This window comes from Carlito syrichta, unplaced genomic scaffold (genome assembly GCF_000164805.1).
Source record: "Carlito syrichta isolate Samal-C Ts95f unplaced genomic scaffold, Tarsius_syrichta-2.0.1 Scaffold311911, whole genome shotgun sequence".
NCBI classification, from domain to species: domain Eukaryota; kingdom Metazoa; phylum Chordata; class Mammalia; order Primates; family Tarsiidae; genus Carlito; species Carlito syrichta.
Genome location: NW_007256007.1, coordinates 944,187 through 967,146, shown reverse-complemented (window position 1 = coordinate 967,146; position 22,960 = coordinate 944,187). Strand labels below are relative to the sequence as shown.

General features: G+C 42.5%; 1 protein-coding gene across 1 annotated transcript in view; it reads left to right on the top strand.

Moving 5' to 3' along the window:
- Nucleotides 1-22,960, top strand: part of CCDC60 (coiled-coil domain containing 60) — a 114,113-nt gene that overhangs the window by 681 nt on the left and 90,472 nt on the right. The window contains exon 2 of the mRNA XM_008069309.1: nt 17,666-17,745. Coding sequence (XP_008067500.1) covers nt 17,666-17,745 — 80 coding nt within the window. The remainder of the gene's footprint in view (nt 1-17,665; nt 17,746-22,960) is intronic.

Genomic DNA, 22,960 nt, shown 5'->3' with positions numbered 1-22,960 from the left:
CTCGGTTAGAGAGTGATCTTGTTTGCATTCAAGCCAAATCCAGGCCAATTCACACCCTGAAAATGGACCAACACATTTTCCTTGCCAATAGGTGAGACTGATATGGTCAAAGAAGTTCTGTTGATTTTGTGCCTAGACCCTAAACAAAAATGAAATGAGTTTATGTAATCCAAATCACCAATTGTTTCCTGCAGAGAGATTATTCCTCTATGGTTATATTTTAGTTATATATTCCTGTGAAACTAATTACCCCAAAACTGATTAGCTTAAAACAACAAACACTGATTATTTTATAGTTTCTGTGGGTTGAGAATTCAGGCATGGTTTAGCTGAGGGGCCGTGGCTCAGGTCTCTCTTGAGGCTACAGTTATCTCAAGACTTACAGGGAATGGGGAGGGACTGGTTTCACTTTCAAGGCAGAAACCATAATTAATCTGCAACCAATCTCAAAAATGACATTGTATCATTTCTGCCATATTCTATTCACTAGAAGTGAGTTACTGGGTCTAGCCCACCCTCCAGGAGAGGGGATTACTCAAGGACATTAATACCAGGAGATGGGTATCACTGGGGACATCCTAGAGGCTGCCCATCACATGCTGGTGTGGGAAAAGCAAGACCTAGATCCTAGTCATCAACAGGCTAGGTCCCAGATGCTCTAGATCTTCAGCAGAGACAAAAACCCAGCACTTGTCTTCCACAAGAACTCAGTCTCAGCACTCTTGACAATGTGGGCCGGATACAGTTTTGTGAGGAAAGAAGGATTGTCCTGTACACAGTAAGATGTTTAGTGGCATCACTGACATCATTAAATGTAACCCTCTCCCCCCACCGTGTTGTGACAACCAAAAAGAACCTCAGTGACACCTTGGGAAGTTGCCTAGGTATCTCCTGAAGGCCCACCTTGCAGTGTGGAAGAGAAGGCACTGCACCAGCCTGTCCGCAGTAGCCCTTAGTGAATGACAACATTATCCCCAAAATGTGATCCAGCCCTCATGCCAACAGATAATTCGGAAATGCGAAAAGATAGATGATTTGGGGTTTTGTAAATACAGAAGGCTGAGATTTCATCTAATATATCCATTTTCTTTATAATAAAAAAAATTTCTAAAGGTCTCTATGCCTGTAGGTTTTATGCACATGGGAGCCAGGTAATGGGCTGCCATTCTCCAGTCCTGACTTCTGTGATTCTCAGCTGTTCAATCATCTCAAACATGATTGAAAGAAAAATAGCAAGAATTACAGGAAAGACCTCAGGCACATTTGCACCATTGGCACATTGATGGGAGGAGGTTTGTAATCACTGCTCTTGTTTATTTGGGGGTGGTATTTTTGTTTGTCCTTGAAAGAGTCTATGGTTAAAAATTTGTCCATGAAGCATGCTTCATTATTCTAATCCAGGGCTTAGCAAAGTTTTTCATAGTCAGACAGTAATCATTTTAGCCTTTGCAGGCCACACAGCCTCTGTTCCGACTAGTCAACTCTGCCCTTGTGATACAAGAGCATCCATAGACAGTATTAAAAGAGTGGGTGATGCTTGTGTGCCAATAAAACTTTATTTTCAGAAACAGACTTTTCTGTGTCTTCTGGAGACTCTTTGTTCCCCTTGTTTCAATCTTTATCTTCTCTTCCTTTTCTCTCTCCTTCTGTCTCTCTCTGTCTCTCTCTGTCTCTCTGTCTCTGTCTGTCTCCCTTTGTCTTTCCTTCTCTTCCCCCTCCCCATCTCCCTCTCTGACTGTTAATTCAATACCTCTTATCTTATCTTCCACTTCCGTCCTCTCCCCTGAGCTCCAATCTATTCATTGACGATGGTGTCTCTGTCACCACTTTCGCTCCCAGATCCCCAAAGACTCTGGAGATTGGTGTCATCTTGCTTGATATGTTCTCTCAGTCCTCTGACACTCTCCTAGACATAGGGCAAGGGGAAGTCAGAATACAAAAGACTGCCATTTGCACACTTGTGTGAAAAGGGGATGCTTGTGATTGGAAAGAATGTGTATGTATATATGAATGTGTGTGTGTGTTTGCTTATATAAAATTTATCTGAAGGGACACACCAAAGTTTGATAACACTAGTCATCTCCAGGGAGGTAAATGAATACTTTTGAGGACAAAGTGGAAGTAACACATTTTAATTACATACTTTTTAAACCTTTATTTTAAACCTTTTGATACAGCTTACTCAAAAGAAAACTAAATTAACAAAAAGTGAAGTGAAATAAAACTCAAGGCTGAGCTAATTTTGCTAAAATGGCTTCTCGTGGCTTCTCAGCAGAAGTACCAGCTTCAGGGACATCAGGAGAACCTTCATCACCCCACCTACTCACAGACACACATCGTACCCTGCATTCTGACCATTCAAGCTCCTTGTGGTTCCTTCAGTCTGAAACATCTGTAGGGAAGAGATGTAATACCTTCACCTCGCCCATTGGAAGGATCATGGCTGGACTCTCCTATAACAAAAGACAGATTAACAGAGGGAAAGCAAAACAAATTTATTTTTTAACCAAAGTTTTACATGGCGTAGGAGCCTTCAGAAATAAAGAACCAGGGGAAACTGTATTTTTATGCTAAGTCTAATAAGAGAAGTGAATAGTTGTAGAGGGGTGGGATTTAATGGTAATAAACTGGGGGATGAATTCTGTCCAGATTCTTTTCTGTGTCTCTGTGAGACCTTCCTTCCCCCCAGGTATGTAGCAGGACAGCTGTCACATAAGGACCTTACTGGGAGAAGGGAGGAGGTTACAGAGTAGCCCTTTTATGGCTTCCTTTGGGGGAAAGGCGTTCACGTTTCTATGACCTGCTTGACAGAGAAAAGGGAGAGGGAGAAAGGAGAGTGGAAGAAGGTCCTTGCTACCAAGGCCTTCCCACCTCCTTCATTTCAAAGTATTCTGCATACCAAGGCGCCATACTTCAGAGTATCATGTTCCGAGCCCAACACATCTTTCCCTCCACTTTCTGTGTTCAGTCCGGTCTGAATCCCTGCCAGTAACCCTTCCGGGTCCCAAGCTGTGCTTGGTGCCTGCCCTTCACCACATGGCAGTTAAGGTGCCTATTTGACACCTGTCTCTCCCACTAGACCGCGAACTCTTTGCAGAAAAGGATGGTGCCTTGTCCAGCATCATACCCCCAGCTGGTTTCTAACTCATGAGGTACTTGAGAAATATGTGAGTTGCTCTCTCCCTCACTGAGCCTTGGAATGTGGTCCATGTAAATTGCTATTCGATGGCCTCCTAGGGACAGCCTCACAGGATGCAGATTCCCAGCAGTGCCGAAGTCACAAGAAGGCTCAGCCCAAGGGGGGAGCCCCAACTAGCTGTTCTGCATGTCTCCCTTTCCTCTTTCACCAGCGGCTTAAGCTCAGTTCTGTTTCTGCTTATGTTTAAAAAAATGAGGTTACAGGTTATTAGCCAATGGGAGACTGGCTTTCTTCAGACCGTTGGGGGCTCACTTGATTGTCGCAGAGGCAGCAACTTCATCTTCTTCCAGGGAGAGAGAAAGCAGATGGAGGCCACACAGGAACTTAACCCCAACACACACTCCTCCCACCAGCACATTGACAGTGTGAATGGAGACTTTCTTGGATCACTCCTAGTTTCATCTCTCCGGGATAAATTGCCAGACAACTTTTTTCATTTCCAAGAAAATTATGGTGTAATAAAGCAACAGGGGGGCCCTGCAGTCAGCTGGACCGGCTGAACTTCTGATCCTAGCTGTCACTTAGCTAGGTGACCTCAGACAAGTTATTTAACTTCTCTGCGTCTTGGATCGCTCAGTCAAAAAGAACAGATAATAAAAACCACACCACTCAACTTTTGGGGCGGTGGTGAGGATTCAATGAGAGAAGGCAGGGAAAGATTTCACACAGGAATGGCAATTGTGTGTCACTCATGCTGCTGTCCGTCCCTGGGTTCATGACAGGCATTGCTAATCAATCACAGACATCTCTTCTGATGAGCCTGGATGGCAGGGCTGTCCAGACAGCATGACTGCTCATAGGTAGATTGAAGCTGGCACTTAGGTTGGAGCCCATTGGCCATCTCGAGCCTAGCACATTTCCAAACATGCCATGGACAAAGTTCGCGATACAGATCATGGTTGTCACACCCTGGAGCTCCTGTTTCCTGAAGCCTCTCCAAGACTTTGAAACCCCCAGCCCATCATACAGATTCCCATTGCCTGACAGCTGGACTGCTGGGCCCTCATACTTAGTCTTTCAGAAGAGCTTATAAGATTAGTATATTTGATTAATTTTTTAACTAGGTGGATAACACATTAGCTGCTGTCATGCCAGCTCAGTCCCAGGGCTGATGGGGGCTCGATGATGCTGGCAGCCAATTTCCATTTCAATCAAGTGAAAGAGGAGGGAGACAGGATCAGGAGAAACCCGGATTCGATTGAAAGCTGTGGCATCTAGCACCACCTACTGTTATATCGCTGCATTGCTGCTGTTGCTGGCCAAATGGGCATCAGTGATAGACTTAATCTGCCCTTAATTCGTTTATTTAGGAACATTTTAATTTCACTGAAGTTTTTTCACACATAGTTTTTGATTCAAAGTGTAAAAACCTCAGATATTCCAGGTATAATGAGAGTAATAGTAGCCTTTCCTTGGCATATGTGGTTCACAAAGCCCTGTGCACCAAGTGTGCCTCTTGGCATCCTCACAGCTCTTAATGAAGATCAGGAAGGTGCCAGGTCAGAGTCCTGATGTACAGAGGAGATGACTTTCCTGGGGTCACACAGGTGCAGGATCAGGAGCTGGGATTCTCTGTTCTCCCCTGCATCTGTCACTTGTCCACCTCTACTCTTCCCTTGGCCTGACTCGTGTCTTACCAAGCCCCCCAAAGCACAATTTCCACTCCAAAGGTGCCATTGTGTAATGTGGACTCTACTGAAGCATTTTCAGAAGAGATGAAGAAGGAGGTTACATTGCTTTCTGCACAGGAAAAGAAAACCCCTTTAAAAGCTCGTGGGGCTTTTTCCTGAATGTCAGTTCCCTTATCCTTTACCCTTTCTCCAAGGACATCTCCTCACCCTCCATCATGTATCACTCTGCCTTTATTAGCTGGAGTCATTCATTCTCTCTGTGTGTTTCTCCAGAATCCCTCCTCATATTCATCTTTCTTCACAGCAGACTCTCCTTAGAAAACTGGGAGGACTTAAGAAACAAATAACAGGGTAATGTTGCCTTTCCCTCCAACCCCAAGGACTGGAAGACTTTGAATTTTCCAGGAGTCCTAATGGCTGAGATCCAGGTTTTAAACACAGAGAGACAGTCATGATTTTGTTCTTCTTTATGGCTGTGTAATATTCCATGGAATTAGAATTTATAATACTGAGTGATCTTTCACAGAAACAAAGATCTGAGTATCACATGTTCTCACTCATAAGTGGACCTTGAACAACTACCACAATACTATAAGAAAAGGATTGACAGTAGCCGGAAACTGGGGGGAAGGGGAGAGGTGAGATTGACAGTAGTCGATATCTGCCTGGGGGGCACACCTCATCAACAAGGGTACCTGCAGAATGGATGTTTATATGACTAACCCTGAATTTTATGCACCAATTTTAAAATTAAAATTAAAATAAAGAACGAAAGAAATGCAGAGAGACCAGGGTTGAAGTGTCGGCTCTGACTGCTGACCAGCCACATGACCTGGAACAACTTTATCTATGCTTCCATTTCCCCTTGTTTAAAAGGGGTCTATTATCTGTCTCATCGGGTTGTCAGAAGATTAAATGAGATTGGTGGTATGAAATGCTTGACACAATGCTGACGTGTAGCAATTCCTCAATAATTTGCCAACACAGGTAACTTAGACACTACCCCTTCCCACTGACCACCCCACCACTAAAGAGAAATTCCATTCAATAGACTAAAATGTGAATAGAGTATCACTCCAAAGTTATGTAGTGTCCAACCTGGGTATCCTTACATGACAGCCTGCCATGTTTAGAGAGATCAAGAGATGCCATCCCAGCAAAGAGTTAAATATGAGTTAGAGGTAAAAAGTTGAAGGGAAAATGGCTGCACAAGAGCAACCCAGGAAGAGAGAGTAGCAGGTGCAAAGACTCTGTGGCTAGAAGGAGCATGGCACACACAAGACACTTCAGGGAGGCTCATATGGCTGGACCATAGAGATCAGGACAGGGGAGCAATGTGAGATCATGTTGAAGGGAGAACCAGATCACACAGAGCTGTGTAGTTCCCAGGAAGGATTTCAGACTTTAATCTAAAAACAATATGGAACATTTGTAAAGTGTGCTAAGCAACGGAGTAATGGAACCAGATGTGCATGTTGGAAGGGCCAACTGTGTAGACAATGGCCAAGGGAAACAAAGATGGAGGAGAAAACTAATTGGGAAGCTGTTTCTATTGTCCGGCTTAAGGTCAGGGTCAATGGTGGCTTGCATCAGCATGGAAATGACACTGGTGTGAAGACAGATTTAAGAACACTTTAGGAAGTAAGGCCAACAGGACTTGATGAATTAGCTCGGAGTTCAGTACACGTTTTTGCAAAGAGCCAGATAGTAGACCTTTTAGTCTGTGTGGGTCATGCAATCTTTTACACAACTACTCAACTATTACACAATTACACAACTCTGCTGTAGTAACAGGAAAACATCCATAGATAATAGTAAATGCATGGGAGTGACTGTGTCTCAATAAAACTTTTAATTTGCAAAAGCCGATGGCAGGCCATAGTTTGCTGACCCCCAGATTAGATAAGGGGAGGGAAGGGTGTCAAGGAGTGAAAGGCACTGAGCTCCTCTACTTAGTCATTTTGTGACCCTGAATAAGTGACTGAACCTCTCAGATCCTTGAGTTCCTTTTCTGCAAAGTAGGAATAAGGATTTCTCATAGGGTTGATGATGTAAGGATTAAATAAGGCAACGTAAATAAAATGTCTGCTGTGGGACAAACAGGAAAGTCTTATCCATAAACACACACTAGTGAAGAATAATTTACCCATGTTTGTTTATCCAACTACATTCAAAATGGTCACAGAGAGTGGAACATGGAGTTCTTTATTACCGATGCCTCTACACGGAGAACAAATAGAACTTACACAAAAAAATCTTTAGGAGGGGGAAAAGCCCCCGCTGATTACAACTTTCTTTACAGAGCTCAATAGATTTTTACCTCAAACCAATTCCATAGGCAAGAAAAGGGCCCCAGCCTGAAGAGGACTGAGGAGTAGATAAACTGCACATCATTAAATAGAAGGTTTATTTTGCTGTTAATTTCTTTAGGTGCCCTGGGTTTTTCCAAAAATGTTTCCCAACTCAAGGATTGGGCCGGGATTTAGAATGGCATTCTTATAAAGAGGTTCCTTCCCATTAAAGGGTAACTCAGTGTTTCTCAACTGAGGGTGCTTTTGTGCCCCGAGAGGACATTTGACAATGTCTGGAGACATTGTTACAACTTGGGAGAGAGATGCTACCCGCTTCTAGTGGGTAGAGGCCAGGGGGTCTGTTTAACGTTGTTAAATGCACAAGACAGCCCCCCAAAACAAACAGTGATTTGATTCCAAATATCAATAGTGCTGAGGATAAGAGACCTTGATAAACCAGTCTTGGATATGACCTGATGGGGGAAACAGTTTCTCTTTACTTCTTGAAATACATCAAGATTTTTCTTCCTTCCCCTCATCTTTCTCCTCTACTTCTTCTTCCTTCTTCTCTTCTTTTTCCTCCTTCTTCTCTATCTTTGGTTTTTGGCTGCTAGTTATGCAATTCCTCTTCCTATGGGAATTCAATTTCCCTTCAAGGAGTCGCTTCTCCTCTGGGTACGGTTTGGGGGATGATTGAGGCAGGTACATAGTGGCCTGAGAGTGTGAGGGTCGGATACAGGAGGCAGTTGGGGAGTGGATGTAATTAGCTCGTTAAGAAGAGCCATTGACTGATCTAGCCAGAGCCTCAAAACTTGGTCAAGACAGCATTTAGAATAATTAAATGAACAATTAACAAAACCGTATGACCTGTACGCGCTGATGGGCCCCAGTTTCTCCAGCCTCAGGGACTTGGGTCCTTTCCTTTGTTCCTAGTTTCCTCCAAAATCCCATGGATGTCAGCAAAAAGCCCAGTCTCTTCCTTTACTCCCAGAGCACCGCTCCCATAAGCCAGTCCTGCTTTACTGGCATTTGAAGATGACCCAAGGGAACTAATTGCAGCAAAGGAAAACCTGAAACTGGGATTTCAATCACTTCATCTTTTTTCTCCAACATCTTATTATAAAATATTTCAAACCTACAGAAATGTTGCAAGAACAGTACAACATGCAGTCACATATGCTTAACCTAAATTCACTGTTGTCTTTTTGCTGTTTTGCTTTAACATTGATATGATGTTTTACATATGTATTATGTATCCATATATACATGTATGTATGTATGAACCATACATATGTGTGTGTGTTTATTTACTTATAATTTTTCTTTTGTGTGTGTGTGTGTTGGAGTCTCACTCGGTTGCCCAGGCTGAAGTGCAGTGGCACGTTCACGGCTACCCCAGCGTCAACCTATTGGGCTCCAACAATCCTTCCGCCTCAACCTTCCAAGTAGCTGGAACTACAGGCACATCCTACCACACCCGGCTAATTTTTTATTTATTGTAGAGACGAGGTCTCGCCAAGTTGCCTGGGCTGGTCTCAAATCCACAGGTTTAGGCAATCCACTCGCCTCGGCCTCCCAAAATGCTGGGATTACAGGCTGAGCCACCAAGTCCAGCCCTTATAATTTTTTCAACAGAGCCTTTGAGTGTCAGTTGCAGACACTTCACACCTAAACACTCCAGCATGCGTTACCTAAGGACATTCTTCTTCATAACCAAAAGAAAATTAACACAGAAATTTCACATTAATCCAATACTATTACCTAATATACCTAATTCATATGCCAATTTTCTGACTTGTCTAAACCATTCCCTTTATAGCTTCGTCTTTCAGTCCAGCATTCACTCAAAGGGTCATACGTTGCATTTGGTTGTCGTGTTCCCTTGGTTTCCGAAAGAAACAGGTCCTCTGCCTTTTTCCTCTTTCATGACACTATGGAAGTCAAAGAGGTGTATCCGTTGTATCCCTCTCCAACAAAGGACTTGCCAGTAGGAGTGCAGGAAGCTGAGAGTCTCCAGTTGTTAGCACCGTCAGCATCCACAGAAGCTTTCATGCTGAACCCAGGATTCCCCAGTAGTCCCTGGTCAGTGAGCACTGGTCATTTCTGCCCTATGCTTGGACCCCTGTGATGGTCAGTCTTTGCTCCACACCTGCCTGCTGCACTGGCTGGAGTCTGTCAGATCCACAATGTGCTCTGAGGCTCTCCTGCCCAATCCTGCTTCCTCCACCATTTTTCTTTCACAGGCTTACCCCAGTGAGTTTCTTATACTCCTCTCTCCATGCCTGCTTCCAAGAGGCCCCAGCGGACAAAGTCAATGGACTTTTTCAAGAGTCCCAGTTGGCCAGGTGTGGTGGCTCACACCAGTAATTCCAGCACTTTGGGAAACCAAGGCAGGAGGATTGCTTGAGTCCAGGTGTTTGAGACCAGCCTCGGCAACATAGTGAGACATTGCCTCTATTTTTTAAAAAATTGTTTTTAATTAGCTGAGCATGGTGACACATGCCTGTATTCCCAGCTACTTGGGAGGCTGAAGCAGGAGGATCATTTGAGCCCAGAAGCTCGAGGCTGTGGTGAACCATGATCCTGCCACTGCACTCTAGCCTGAGCAACAGAGTAAGACCCCTGACTCAAAAGAAAAAAAAATTTTAAGTCCAGGTCATTTATTTTGCAGAATGACCCTCACTTTTTATTTTTCTGATTGTTTCCTCATGATTAGTTTCTGACTGGACATTTTGGACTATAAATGTGTGTAGCTGATGTAGCAATACGGATAGTGATATGTCCTCCCCAATGCATCCCTGCAGGGGCAAATAATAACAGTTTGTCCCATTACTGGTGATACTAAGCAGCTGTGATTGTTAGAGTAGTGTCCACCATATCTCACTATTGTATGAGCGCCTATGTAACTAATCATTAACCTGTGTGATTAAAGCTTGAGACCTTGATGCATTCATCTCTTCACTCATTCAGCAATGACAGAGGAACTCAGAGCCAGGCACTGTGCCAGGAGCTGGATATCTGAAACTTTCTTCCCAGGAATCATTGCTTGATCCTATTCTACCACCTCCCCAGGATTCCAACTTCCTTTCTTCTGGCTCCATATGAAGATGAGGGGAAAGGGAGGTGGAATCAAAATCCTCTCTGAAGGATGCAACTTGCCTTCAGCCAAGGGAGCCTTTAAAGAATTCAGTAGCATGCTTCCTATTTCACTTTGAAGGTTCTATGTAATTCAGGTATCCCTGTATAGTTAAGTAACCATCTTATATCTTTATGACAAAAAATTCTCACTTTCCCCAAAAAACAGTGCCCATCACCACCATAAAACCACCCAAAGCTAAAACATCAGCATGGAAGCCAAGGTTTCTGGGCTCACATGGGTACTCTCGCCATGATCCTGCCTCTTGCATTCTTTACAGCCTCTCCGTAATGAGTCTGAAATGTGTTAATCATCTTGCTTGCTCCTCAGTGCTCTCTTTTCAGTACCCCTTCCCTTCCACCACTTGACGGAGCACCCCAGCTGTTGTCCTGATGTCTGTATCAGCCCGGGCGCGTTTCACAGGAATTCATTTCCATCTTAATCTGATTCTAGGAAGTAGATCATATTTTAAGGAATAACAAAGATGAGCTTGGAACATTCTTTCATAAAACACAGAGAACAACAGATATTTAGAAGACTGGCTTTCCGGCTGTGACCTTCAACAAATCATTCTGATTTTTCACCACATAAAATTCTTTATGATGAAATCTAACAAAACTCAGTGGAAGAGCTTTAGAGGTAGTATCTGTAAATCAAAAGCTGGCAACTGCTACCCCTTACTTAGCTCTTACTGTGCAAGATGAGAATGGGGAGGCAAAAATGGGATCGTGGTTAAGAACACATGCTTCAATGTCCCTTGAACTTGAGTTCAAAACCAAGTCTCCACTTGCTTCTCTGTAAAATGGGAATGATGGTAATGGAATCGTGCATTTCATATGAGAACACATGGGATCCTGCTCATAAGAGAACAATAATGTGAGTGGTAGGACTGGCATTAGTTCCATTTCACATACGGGCAAACTGAGACTCAGGGAGTGAATGTAACTTTCTCAAGATCACTCAACCCCAGGTGAGGGAGCCAGGACTCAAAACCCCTGGGTCTTTCCATCAACAAAGCTCTTTCCATTCATTCCTGCCACCTCCCACTTCTCAGCTGTCAGGTTAAACCTTATCATTTCCAAATGTACTATTTAAACAGTCCTGGCACACGAATATTAAAAGTGAGTGTACCTGCCAAAAATAACCATCTCCACCTAAGGCTCCACTGTGAGTCCACACCCTTGACCCTGTCCCCACCACCCGCCACATTTATCAGCTTTTAACCTGATACATTATGGGACATCACTTGGCATTTCTCATGGTCCTACTCTCAAAAACTCATTTAACTGAGCTGAGAAAGGGCACTGTTCATGGATACTGTAGAAAAGGCGGGCAGGGCAGAGACATGACTTTGTTTTCCAGGAAACAAAGAATGGGATCATCACCCACACTCTGCAGAGCAACGGGGGAAACAGAAAGCTCTGAAGGCCAATAGCACCTACAAGAAGGGCAAGGACAGAAAATCAAAATCAGCTGTCCCCAAGATAGCTTGGTTGGGAGTAGTCACAGAGCACAAAACAAAGGCTATCCGCAGAGATGTTGATGGTGTTATGCTTGGTTTTCATTTTCTCCTCATTTTCTAAATATTTTCCTGATTTTCTCCAATGATAGTTTCATAACCAGAATAAAATCTTAAATGTGGAGTTGTATTGCAAATGTGCTGCCTAAGTAGGGAGACACATTCACCAGTGTCAGTAAGAGGTATAAAGATCTAAGGGTGTGGGGTGTGAAACAGATACATTTTGATGGGAGAAGAGGTACTCTACAAAGATCTAAGAGAAAGAAACTGGGAGAAATAGGAGGGTCCTGGATAACTTAGATCATGATTTTTAGAAATGGTTTTGAGAGAGAGAGAGAGAGAGAGAAGAGAATAATACCAATTCTGGATTTACATCTAAACCTTGGAAAACCCTGGTAACCTCAGGCTTAGAATCAAAAGAAGAAATAGCCAAAGTTATCATCTGCAAAGGGGCCCTTGATAGAATTAAGGGAAGAACAAGTTTTGTAGTCCCAAAGTGGCCTGGGGCCAAGGCATTTACATAAACTGTAGCCACAACCATTTGTTTTTGGCCCTTATTTCCATTTCCGGTTCCCCACAGGGGGGCTGACCCTTGAGAACTACATTTCCCAGGTGCCCTTGCTAGCTATTTTCCAAGTGGGTTCAGCTAAAAAGAGGCACCAACAGGAAATTGGCAGGTGAGTGTTAGGGAGAAGCCAGTATATTTCTCCCCCTCTATCACTGAGCTTCCAGTGGCACCTCCAACTGAAACTGTCTTTTCCACTAGTCCAGCTTATGCCAGGTGACCCAATTTCAGGACTTCTGAAAATTACCTCTTCCCTTAGTCCGTTCAACCCTGGAGTAGTAGGGCTTCCTTCTTGGGCAGGTCTCTAGCTTGCCTCACCATTCCTTATATGGCTTTTCAGATCTTCCGACACCTCTGTCACTGCTCCCCTGTATTAAATTCCCTCTCTCAAACTACCTAGTATAAGCTATGATTTCCTGCTTAGACCCTGGCTGATGCAGTATGTTAAGAAATCTATTAACTTACATAATTTCAGACCCTTAGATGACTCCATTTAAATCAGTATTAAACATTTCAATTTTGCTAGCCTTGTGAGAGAATTACTCAAAATTTATGCAAAATACTTATCAAAATTAATGTATGTAAATTGTATAAAAATTAGGGAAAAAGATCACCAAAACAAAAAAAATTATTGTTTAATTTCCTATAATTAAACACCCTGAGCTAACACCCATATTAGCAATTTGTTGTATTTATTTCCAGCTTATTATATTATTAAGTATATGCCTTGCCATAAATCAATATTTTAAAACATAATTTGTATCAGATTATAGAAATCTCCATCAATTTTATAAATATGAATCTTAAACCTTCTCTATGGTCTATTTTTACATTTTGTAGCATGCATTTTCACTTGAAATTATATTCCATTACCACCTTTCCACATCAGTGAATAAACATCTCCAGCAACATGAAGTGGCAGCACCAAGACTCAAATGCACCATTTGCCACTGTCTGGATAGACCATGGTTTATCCCCCCAATGCCCTCTGTAGGACCCTTAGGTATTTTTCACTATTATTCACACTGCTATGATAGACATCCTTATGGAGAAATCCTTTCGTCCTTGCCACACAATGTTCTTGGCTGGGGCCAGGAGTTATGTATTTTAAAGCCTTGTCATACATATGGCCAAATTACCCTCTAGAAAGGTTGTAGAGAGAGTGATTTTTGAATGTTTTACAAACTTTTTATTGTGTTAATATCAAATAATGTTTGTAAATGTCCTAAAAACCAGTTGTTACTGCTGGCCTATTATAACTTTAATTAAACAAAACTATTATTAAAGGTTATAATTGTAAAATTATATTTATAATGCTTATAATTATAAAATTATCATTTGACAAAAATGGTTTCCTGAGAATCCCTTGAAGTTCTGATATAGTTGTGGGATTCAGAGGATGCATCTCATCCTGATAAAGTTTGTGTCAAGCTGAGGACACAATTTTGGCTTTGCTGCTATGTTATTTAGCACCAATCCCAGTCAATACAAATCCACTCTTAAACAGTGATGTGAATTCCTGATGCACAGACAACTATTACTAGGTGACATTTGAAAAAAATGTGCTTGAAAGTTGAATGAAATCATAGTCGTTTCATGAGGAAGGTGAAATTTCAAATGTTTAGGAGAATGACAGATACACTATCAAACAGGGTTTCCATTATGCGTTTTCAAGTTATCCAGCAAGAAAATTTTATTGTGTTTATTTTTCTCTTACTCATAGATATGTTTTGTTCACAATAACTTTTAGGAAATTTACTTTGGTACTGCAGGAAAAATATAATGAAGTGCTCAAAAAAAGTGAAATTGGATATAAAGGCAACCTTGATTTCAAATAATTGATCTCCATATGACCAATATCACTGCTTTTACTGCAAAACACACCAGAAAGGGGGTCATCTAGATGTTTCTTTTTTTTTTTTTCAAGATCCATTATATGAGTGAGAACATGTGATATAGATGTTTCAAAAAGAGTGGTGAGAGGGAAAGAAGGGCTAGTTAAAATAATCTCTTGTCAGCCTTGGCTCCCAAAAGAGAGGCACATTTCAGACAGTCTGCAGCTGCAAGTAACAGAAAACTTAATTAAGTTATTTTAAGTAATAAAGGATATGGTTTTAGTGAAACTTGCTCAATTACACAAGGTGCCATGGGACAAGTTTTCCTCTGACCCTCTTCTCTGCCTTCCCTCCACCTTTTGTTAGCCCAAAGCTGGCTACCCTCATGGGTACAAAATAGCTACCTACAACTCTCAAGAGATGTGTGCTTTTCCATTTATAGTCAGTGAGGAAAGAGGACATCTCTACTTGTGGTTCCTAGAAGACCTAGGAATCATGCTTCCCAGAAGCCCCTGGAAAATGTTTGCATCTCATTTGCCCAAACTGGGTCACATGACCATCCTTAAACCAATCACTGTGATGGGGGCGTGGCACTGTGACTGGGGAGAGGCAAAGGCCTAACCAGGTACCTGGTATCAAGAGGGAGAGTGAACGGATGCTGAGTATGTTAGATAAGCAAATGTCTATTATGTAAAAGTTTGAGAAACTACTCTTGGCATTCCTAGCCTGCCCCCTCAGAGATTGGTCTCTCTGCCCACTTCACCCACTCCCCCCAAGATGGAAGCTGATGGGTCTGCCATCAATTTTCAGCCAAGGGGTTGAAACACCCCACTGTATTGAGATGAGCAAGATATAGTATCTGCAATTCATTACCAATAATAACTAAAAAGATAAAGTTTGTAAATGATTTTATTGTTTCATATCCAGCAGACTTTATTCAAGACTACCCACATACTTTTTGCAATCTATATACTTGTTTTTCTTTTTTTAAAAAAATTTCACTTTAGGGGTACAAATGGAATTGTATAGTGAAGCCTGGGCTTTTAGTATACCCATCACCCAAATAACGTACGTTGTACCCAGTAGATAATTTTTAATCCCTCACCCCTGTCCAACCCTTTACAATGCATTTTCAATATCCATCATTCCTGTTTGCCTTTGTGGACTCATAGCTTAGCTTCCACTTGTAAGTGAGAACATGTGATATTTGGTTTTCTGTTCCTAAATTACTTCACTTAGGATAATGGCTTCCAATCCTATCCAAGGTAAAAATACCCTGTGGAATTGATAGACTCTTCACCGTTAATCTGAGCTACCTTGCATAGGAACATGTATTGGCTGATTCAGGAGAAAAATGATTGAGAACCAGGCAGGTCAGAAACATTCCCTTCCCTCCACTGAATTCTCCCACTCTCTGCCTCTTACCTACCCTGCCACAAACATCATTCAGTGTTGATACAACGACACTCCTCACCTTCTACTTCCCACTTCAGAGGTCCAGAGCAGCAGGCACCATAGCCCAATATCCTCAATAGTGGCTGCCAAGAAAATACCTCATCTCCTCCCACACACCTACATTTGAATTTCTGATAGTGAGCACCCAACCCTCTCACACCCTGTCTTCAAAACCACTCTCAATACAGTACCACCAATTAACCTTCATCAAATTTCACTTTGCCATTTACTTTTAAAATCTTTTCTCTTCGTTTATTGTGTAACTAATTCATACTTATTGCAAAGTTATAGGAAAAACACAAAAAAGAAATAAAACCTGCCACAGTTGCAGTCCCAGAATCACTGCATTTGGGGCTGTTATTCCATATCTTTGATATATTTATATCCACATAGGTCATCTTTCCAAAAACAAAGCTAGACTCATGCTATAAATATTACTTTGTAACATATCTTCTGACTCAAAAAATTCAGGGATCTCTATGTATCAATAAATATACTTACATCATTAAGTTGCTATGATATTTAACCGCTGCATAGTGTTTAATTTTTTTTGGTACACCGTAATTATTTAACCTGTGTTCTATTGTGAGATGTACAATTGGTTTCCAATAGTTTGCTATTACAAGCAGCATTCTGGTGAACAATTTTGTTGACGAGCTTCTGTGCCCATGCAGGAATATTTCCTTTGGGTGCTTGAAAGCAGAATTGTTGGCTCTAAGGGTGTGTTCACTTTTAAAGCATTTATAAGCAAGGTATGTTTCTGGAATGTCAATATAAAGGATTATCCCACCATCTTTATCTGAGAGTGGCCATTTTTCCATAATTTCTTAGTATCTTTTTTTTTTTTTGAGTTGGAGTCTCTCTCTGTCGCCCAGACTGGAGTGCAGTGGCCGCTCCCCGCCACCGCAGCCTCGACCTGCTGGGCTCTGGCTATCCTTCTGCCTCAGCCTTCCAAGTAGCTAGAACTACAGGCGTGCGCTACCACGCCCGGCTAATTTTTGATTTATTGTAGAGATGAGGTCTCGCCAAGTTGCCCAGGTGGGTCACGACTTAGTATCTTTTTAATTTAAAAAACGCTAATATGTAGAAAATAATTTTAAGACAAGATAATCCAGTTGATATTCTGATTATTGTTTCTCCAAACAGAAGTTGAGAAAAATGACTTTTATATTCAAATATAGTTTGCCAGGCACAGTGGCTTGTGCCTTCAGCCTGGGAGGCTGAAGCAAGAGGACTGCTTGAGCCTGGGAGCTCAAGACTGTGGTGAACTATGATCATGCCACTGCACTCCAGCCTGAGCAACAGAGAGAACCAGTCTCTAAAAAATTAAAAATAGCAAAATTAAAATGCAGTTCATTTAACTCTCTAATTTATGCTGAGCAAGTATCAAACTCTGAGTAATATGAACTTTCCCCTATGTCTAATCAAGGCGAATGAATAGAAGAAAGGGAAAGAAAAACCCATGAAGGATTATTTGAATGGAACACTGGCAAAACTCTGCTATAGAGGGACAGGAAGGAGAGAAGAGTATATTTGCATCTTTACAATGACCAGATTCAGCTCTCCAAATCAGCTGCCAATACCACCAACAATAATTATTTTCAATGGTTAACTTTTTGCCTTACTTTAAGTGTAATGATAATAACAGTATCACCCATTCATCAAATGTTTGCTATGAGTGAGGAATTTGGCAACTGATTTAATCCTCATAACAATAACAGAGTAAGAATTACTCCCCAATTCTACTGAAGAAATTGAGGCCCAGGAAGATTAGACAATTGGTTCAAGGTCACACAGCTGATCACTAGGCAAAACCAGGATCCGAGCTCAGGCTCACCTGTCTCCAAAGTCCTTGCTATGTCCTCTGTACCACATGCCCCCCTCTTTGGTGTAAAGTTGGACCCTGTGCTGCCTGGGACCCCTCACACTTGGCCAGACATCTCAGATGAACACTTGAGCCTCCTGTAACCTACTTCATTTGTGGCAATTGCATTTTAACATGCCTTTTACTTTCACTTCGTATCTTCCCTTCAGGTCCCAGATAAGCCAATGAGGAGCATCAGGTATATGAACAAGGAAATCATAAACCTCAAAAAAGACCTGATACGAAGTCGGTGAGTGAGCCCAGCAGGGAATGACTCACAATTGATAGCACAGAGTCAGAGTCGTTCTGAAGTTCTGGCTCTGCTACCTGACAGCTGGTGACACTGGAGGGGTTACTTAAACTCCCTGGGTCTCTGTTTCCCTCTCTGTAAAATGAGAATAAGATGAGGTTAGAAGATCCAGTGAAATGATGCATATAAAAGGCCCCTCATATGGCCTTGAATACGATGCCACTGCTGTCCCTCCCACCTCACTCATTCTTTCTCTCTCTCTGATGGTATGAGCAAGTTGAGGCCCAGGGCCATGTTTTATTCATTTCCATGTGGTGAGATTAGAATTTTTTTTCGCCATCGCCCCATAACGACTTCCTGGGACCTGAAACATTCAAGGTAGGGTTTTTAGCAAAGCAACTCAAGGCAAAGTAAGAGATGGGGACTCTTTTAGCACAAAACACACAAGAAATGTGCTGAGAAGGATAATCTAGGCAACAGGGAAGTTCTGTTTTTCTTGGACATCTCCCTCCCACTCCTAGAGGCACAGCGAGACACCTCCTCCCTTCACCTCCATAAACTTAAAGCTCCCCTTCCTTTCTGCCACCCTAATCGCCACTTTGCTCTTTCCAGCAGCACAACAGAACAGAACTTGACAGAACTGAGCCCAAGAAAAGGCGTGGAAGGTGGGGGGAAGGAAAAGAGTCACAGGGCGTAAGGGAGGGGGTAAGAGAAGATCCCAGAAGGTGATATTCTCACTGACTGCAAGGAGTGGCTGTGCCAGCTCTCAGAGTGTCTCTAGACAGATACCATGAGTAGCTACACTAAAACATGTGAAAAGAGTACAGGCTTAGTGGCTCACACCTGTAATCCCAGCACTTTGGGAGGCCAAGGCAGGAGAATGACTTGAGCCCAGTAGTGCAAGACCAGTCTGGGCAGCACAGTGAGAACTCATCTCTACAAAAAAAAATACAAAAATTAGTCAGGTATGGTGGTGTGCACCTGTAGTTCCAGCAACTCTGTAGGTTTGAGCCCAGGTGTAGTTCCAGCAACTCTGTAGGTTTGAGCCCAGGAGATCTAAGCTATGGTGAGCTGGGCTCATGCCACTACACTCCAACCTGGGTGACAGAGTGAAACCAAGCTGGTTTTCACTAGCTGAATATTGTCAGCCTTGAGGTAGAAGACACTAACCCAAAGCCCAGCTACAATCACTAGAGTCTGAGGAATGAGGATCTTCAGAAGAATCTGTATACTGTAAACAAAAGGCTGACAATGTGATAGATACCAATAGATGCCCAGATACCAAGATCCAACTCAGCCTACAGAGCTAGTTCATAACCAGGGCCCATGGCTACATTTTCAAGAAATTTGCAAGCCAATTGTTGAACACAGCTATTGTTAAAAATTAATTATATAAACTTACAATTAAATAAATTATATTAAAGCACAGATAATAAATACTCAAAATTCATCCCTTATTCATTATTTTATAGTTTACTAATATCTATTTTCTTGCAGTTATTGTTGGTTATAATATCTATGTGATAGAAATCGTATGTAGGGAGTGCTACAGTAAATCTCTTCCCTGCTCTGTTTTCACTGATGTCACATTGGTAGCTTCAAGTCAGCCATGGTAAGAATATTTATTATCACTGAAATCAGCAAACACTACAAATCAGGGCTTACTCTTCTGCCCCATCCCCAAAGAGCTGTTTGTTGAACATTTACCAGCACACCACTGGGAATATGCCCCAAGAATGACAAAGGTTGAACTTCCTCCATCCCAGTAAAATAGAGGGACTTGAAGAAAAGGTAATAAAGGCATCAGCCTTTCTGTCAGCCTTCAGTTGGCAAGGGAAGTCTGTCACTCCTGACAGACGCATTTACCACCATTCTGAAACAAGCTAAGATTTAATATCCTCCTCAGTCAGACTGAACCTGTCCATCTGCTGGACATGAAGGAGAATGTGGAAAAGGCAAGACAGGAAACCCACAAGCAAGAAAACAAGAAACAACAATAAGATGTTTCATCCCGCCACATTCTCGGACCCCACTGACCTTTAAGGAATCAGTGATTCCCCTTCAGAAGGAAACGCCCCATTGTCCAAGGGAAGTCACCTTCTCTAAGTGGTGCAAGCCCCATAACCCCATCTCCTTGTATTAAAGGAGGTGAATTATTAGCAAAGAAGATATCTTTTCTACTCATTGTATTTTAAATCCATTTCTCCTCCTGTTAAGCGTCTAGCCCACCTTGTGCCAAACTCCTTGACTGTCTCTTGGATTTTTATTTAATACTTCAGCCCTCTTATAATTCAATTGCACCTCCCTGGTTTCATGGCCAATTTAACATGATGCTAAAAAGAATAAAACTCTAACTGCTTTCCTTCTCGCCTGTTCCACCAGATGTTCAGTGGCACCAAGCAACACACTAACTTGCTGAATTTCTCTTAGCAGAAGTTGACAAGCAGGGCCTCTCTCTGCCCAGTTCTTGGTTGACTCTCAAAGCTGAGGACATATCTTCCTCCACAGGTGTCAGGGCTTTTTATTGCAAATGTTTTAAAGAAAATAAACATCCCTACAAAGAAAATAACTGGGATGAACTTAAACTTATGATTTACCCATGACAAAATTTGGTTTAGTTGCAAATAAACAGTGATGAATTCCCACCCTCCTCCACGCCCCACATCAGATCCCAGCAGGGCCCAGATGACGTAAGTGTTTACAAAGTCTGAGACCTTGCCTTCCAGCCGCAGTTGGTAGACAGCTGAAGCAAGGTAATTAAAAATAACAAAGGTGGGATTTGGGGCAAAGAAAGCAGCTATTGTTGTTGGGGTTTTTAAATTATTGTTGTGTCAGGCGCTGCTTCTGGGTACGTCCTAAACCTTCTGTGCTCATTCAATTTTTTCCAACAAATATTTATCGAGTACAAGATATCACCAGGTGTACAGTAGGCATCATTGTATATCTTGGAGATGAACAAAACAGACAAGATTACTGTCTTCAGCGACTAAGAGATGATGATGTGCATTATAGTGGGGTAAAGGCAACAAACAAGTTAGCAAGTAAATAAACAGAGTGTGGGGGTGGGGATCTGAAATAAGGTGATGTATAATAGTGGTGATGAGGGGGAAGCTGCTACTTGAGCTAGCTAGAGCAGGTGGAGAAGAGAAGTTTATAAAAGGGACCTGGGCCTGTCACCTGAATTATGGGAAAGAAGGATTCACACAAAGATACAGGAGAGAGAAAGATGGAATGTTTGGGAGTACAGTGGGTGAATGGGTGCCAAAAGTCGGAACAAGCCGGAAACGTTGGAGGAATGTAGATGGTCTGTGTGGTTGGAACAGAGTGAGAGAGGATGAGTGAGGAAAGAGGTAATATTGAAGGGCTGGGCAAAGACTGGTTCGTGTACACACTGCTTTGTAGGCTGCAATGAAAAGTTTAAGTTTTAGTCTGAGCGTGGAGTGTGGAACATTCTGAGCAAGAGGCTATGATTTTAAAAAAACATTCCATTCGTGGCATAGAGACTCGTTGGATGGCTGTAGTGAGAGATGGCAATGACTTGGACCAGGGAAATAGCAGTGAACTGGGGAGAAGTGGATGGATTCGGATTTCAGGAGGTGAAGCCCAGGACTGGCTAATGGGTTGGATATAGAAGATGAGGGAAAGGCTACATTGCAGATCTCTCTCTCTCTCTCTCTCTCTCTCTCTCTTGAGTCAGGGTCTCACTCTGTCACCCAGGCTGGACTGCAGTGGCACACTCATGGCTCATCTCACATCTCAGTCGCGACCTCCTAGGCTCAGGTGACCCTTCCACCTCAGCCTCCCAAGTAGCTAGGACTACAGGTGCACACCACCATTTCCAGTTACTTTTTTAATTTTTATTTTTTAATTGTATTTTATCTTATTTTTGAGTTGGAGTCTCTTTCTGTCACCCTGGCTTGAGTGCAGTGGCACACTCATGGCCACCGCAGTCTCGACCTGTTGGGCTCAGGTGATCCTTCTGCCTCAGCCTTCCAAGTAGCTGGAACTACAGGCACATGCCACCACGCCTGGCTAATTTTTTTTTTAGAGAGACAAGGTCCTGCTAAGTTGCCCAGGGTGGCCTTGAACCCCTGGGCTCAGGCAATCCTCTTGCCTCGGCCTCCCAAAGTGCTAGAATTATAGGCCTGAGCCACCACACCATGCCTATTTTTTATTTTAGAGATGTGGTCTCACCATGTTGCCCAGGTTGGTCTCAAACTCCTGTGCTAAAGTCATGCTCCCATCTCAACCTCCCAAAGTACTGGGATTACAGGCATGAGCCACTGCACCTGGCCAATTGCACATCTGCAGGTTACAATGACTTGTTCCTACCTCTGCCTCCCTCACTTGGATATAAGGGTTTTCATAGTGTGAACTGAGTCGTGTCTACTGTTGAGGTCCCAAACAAGCATTTACTGATGGACTGAATTAATTCTCTTATTCATCCCTAAACTTTATCCATCAAAAATAAGGGGGAACACTTGTATATTAACTCAGTAAGGGAAGTGAGTAAGGAAGCTGGTTTATAAACAGATATGTTGGTAAATCAGGAGATAAGGTAGCTGCCCATTGCTTTAGGTCTTTCAGTTGAGACTGATAACCTCTTCCTCTTCCACTGCCCTTCACACAAGAGTGTCCAATTATTGGCAATTGGCCTGTGGCTAGAAAGGAAGGTATTAATGTTGCCCTACAGCAAAGTTTATCAGTCCTGTGAATTCCCAGGGTTTATCTCAATGCTTAGCATAGAGTAGCCACTCAATAAGTATACTGAAGTGTCTATTTGCATAACATCTTAAAATCTTCCCCAAGGACGTCAGTCTTCTTGATTCACTTTTCAAGTGAAAAAATGAGACTCAGACTTAAAGCAATTGTATTAATCAGCTATTGCTGTATAGCAAACCAACCTCCCAAAACTCAGTAGCTTCAAATAATAAGCATGTATCAGTGAACAGGAGTCTATTGTTCACTGGGAGGTTCTCTGAACTCAGCTGGGCTCCCCTGTGCATCTATTAGCAGCTGAGGGTTAGGGAGGTGGCTTTTCTGATCTTGACTGGGCTCTCTCATATGTTGGGAGGTTAGCTGGTTATAAGCCGGTCTAGGATGACCTAGGCTAAGACAACATGGTCTCTCATTCTGAAGCAGTTTAGCTGGGGCTTGTTCTCATGATGACAGCCTCCTGAGAAAGAATGAAAGTACGTGAGACTTTTTGAGCTTT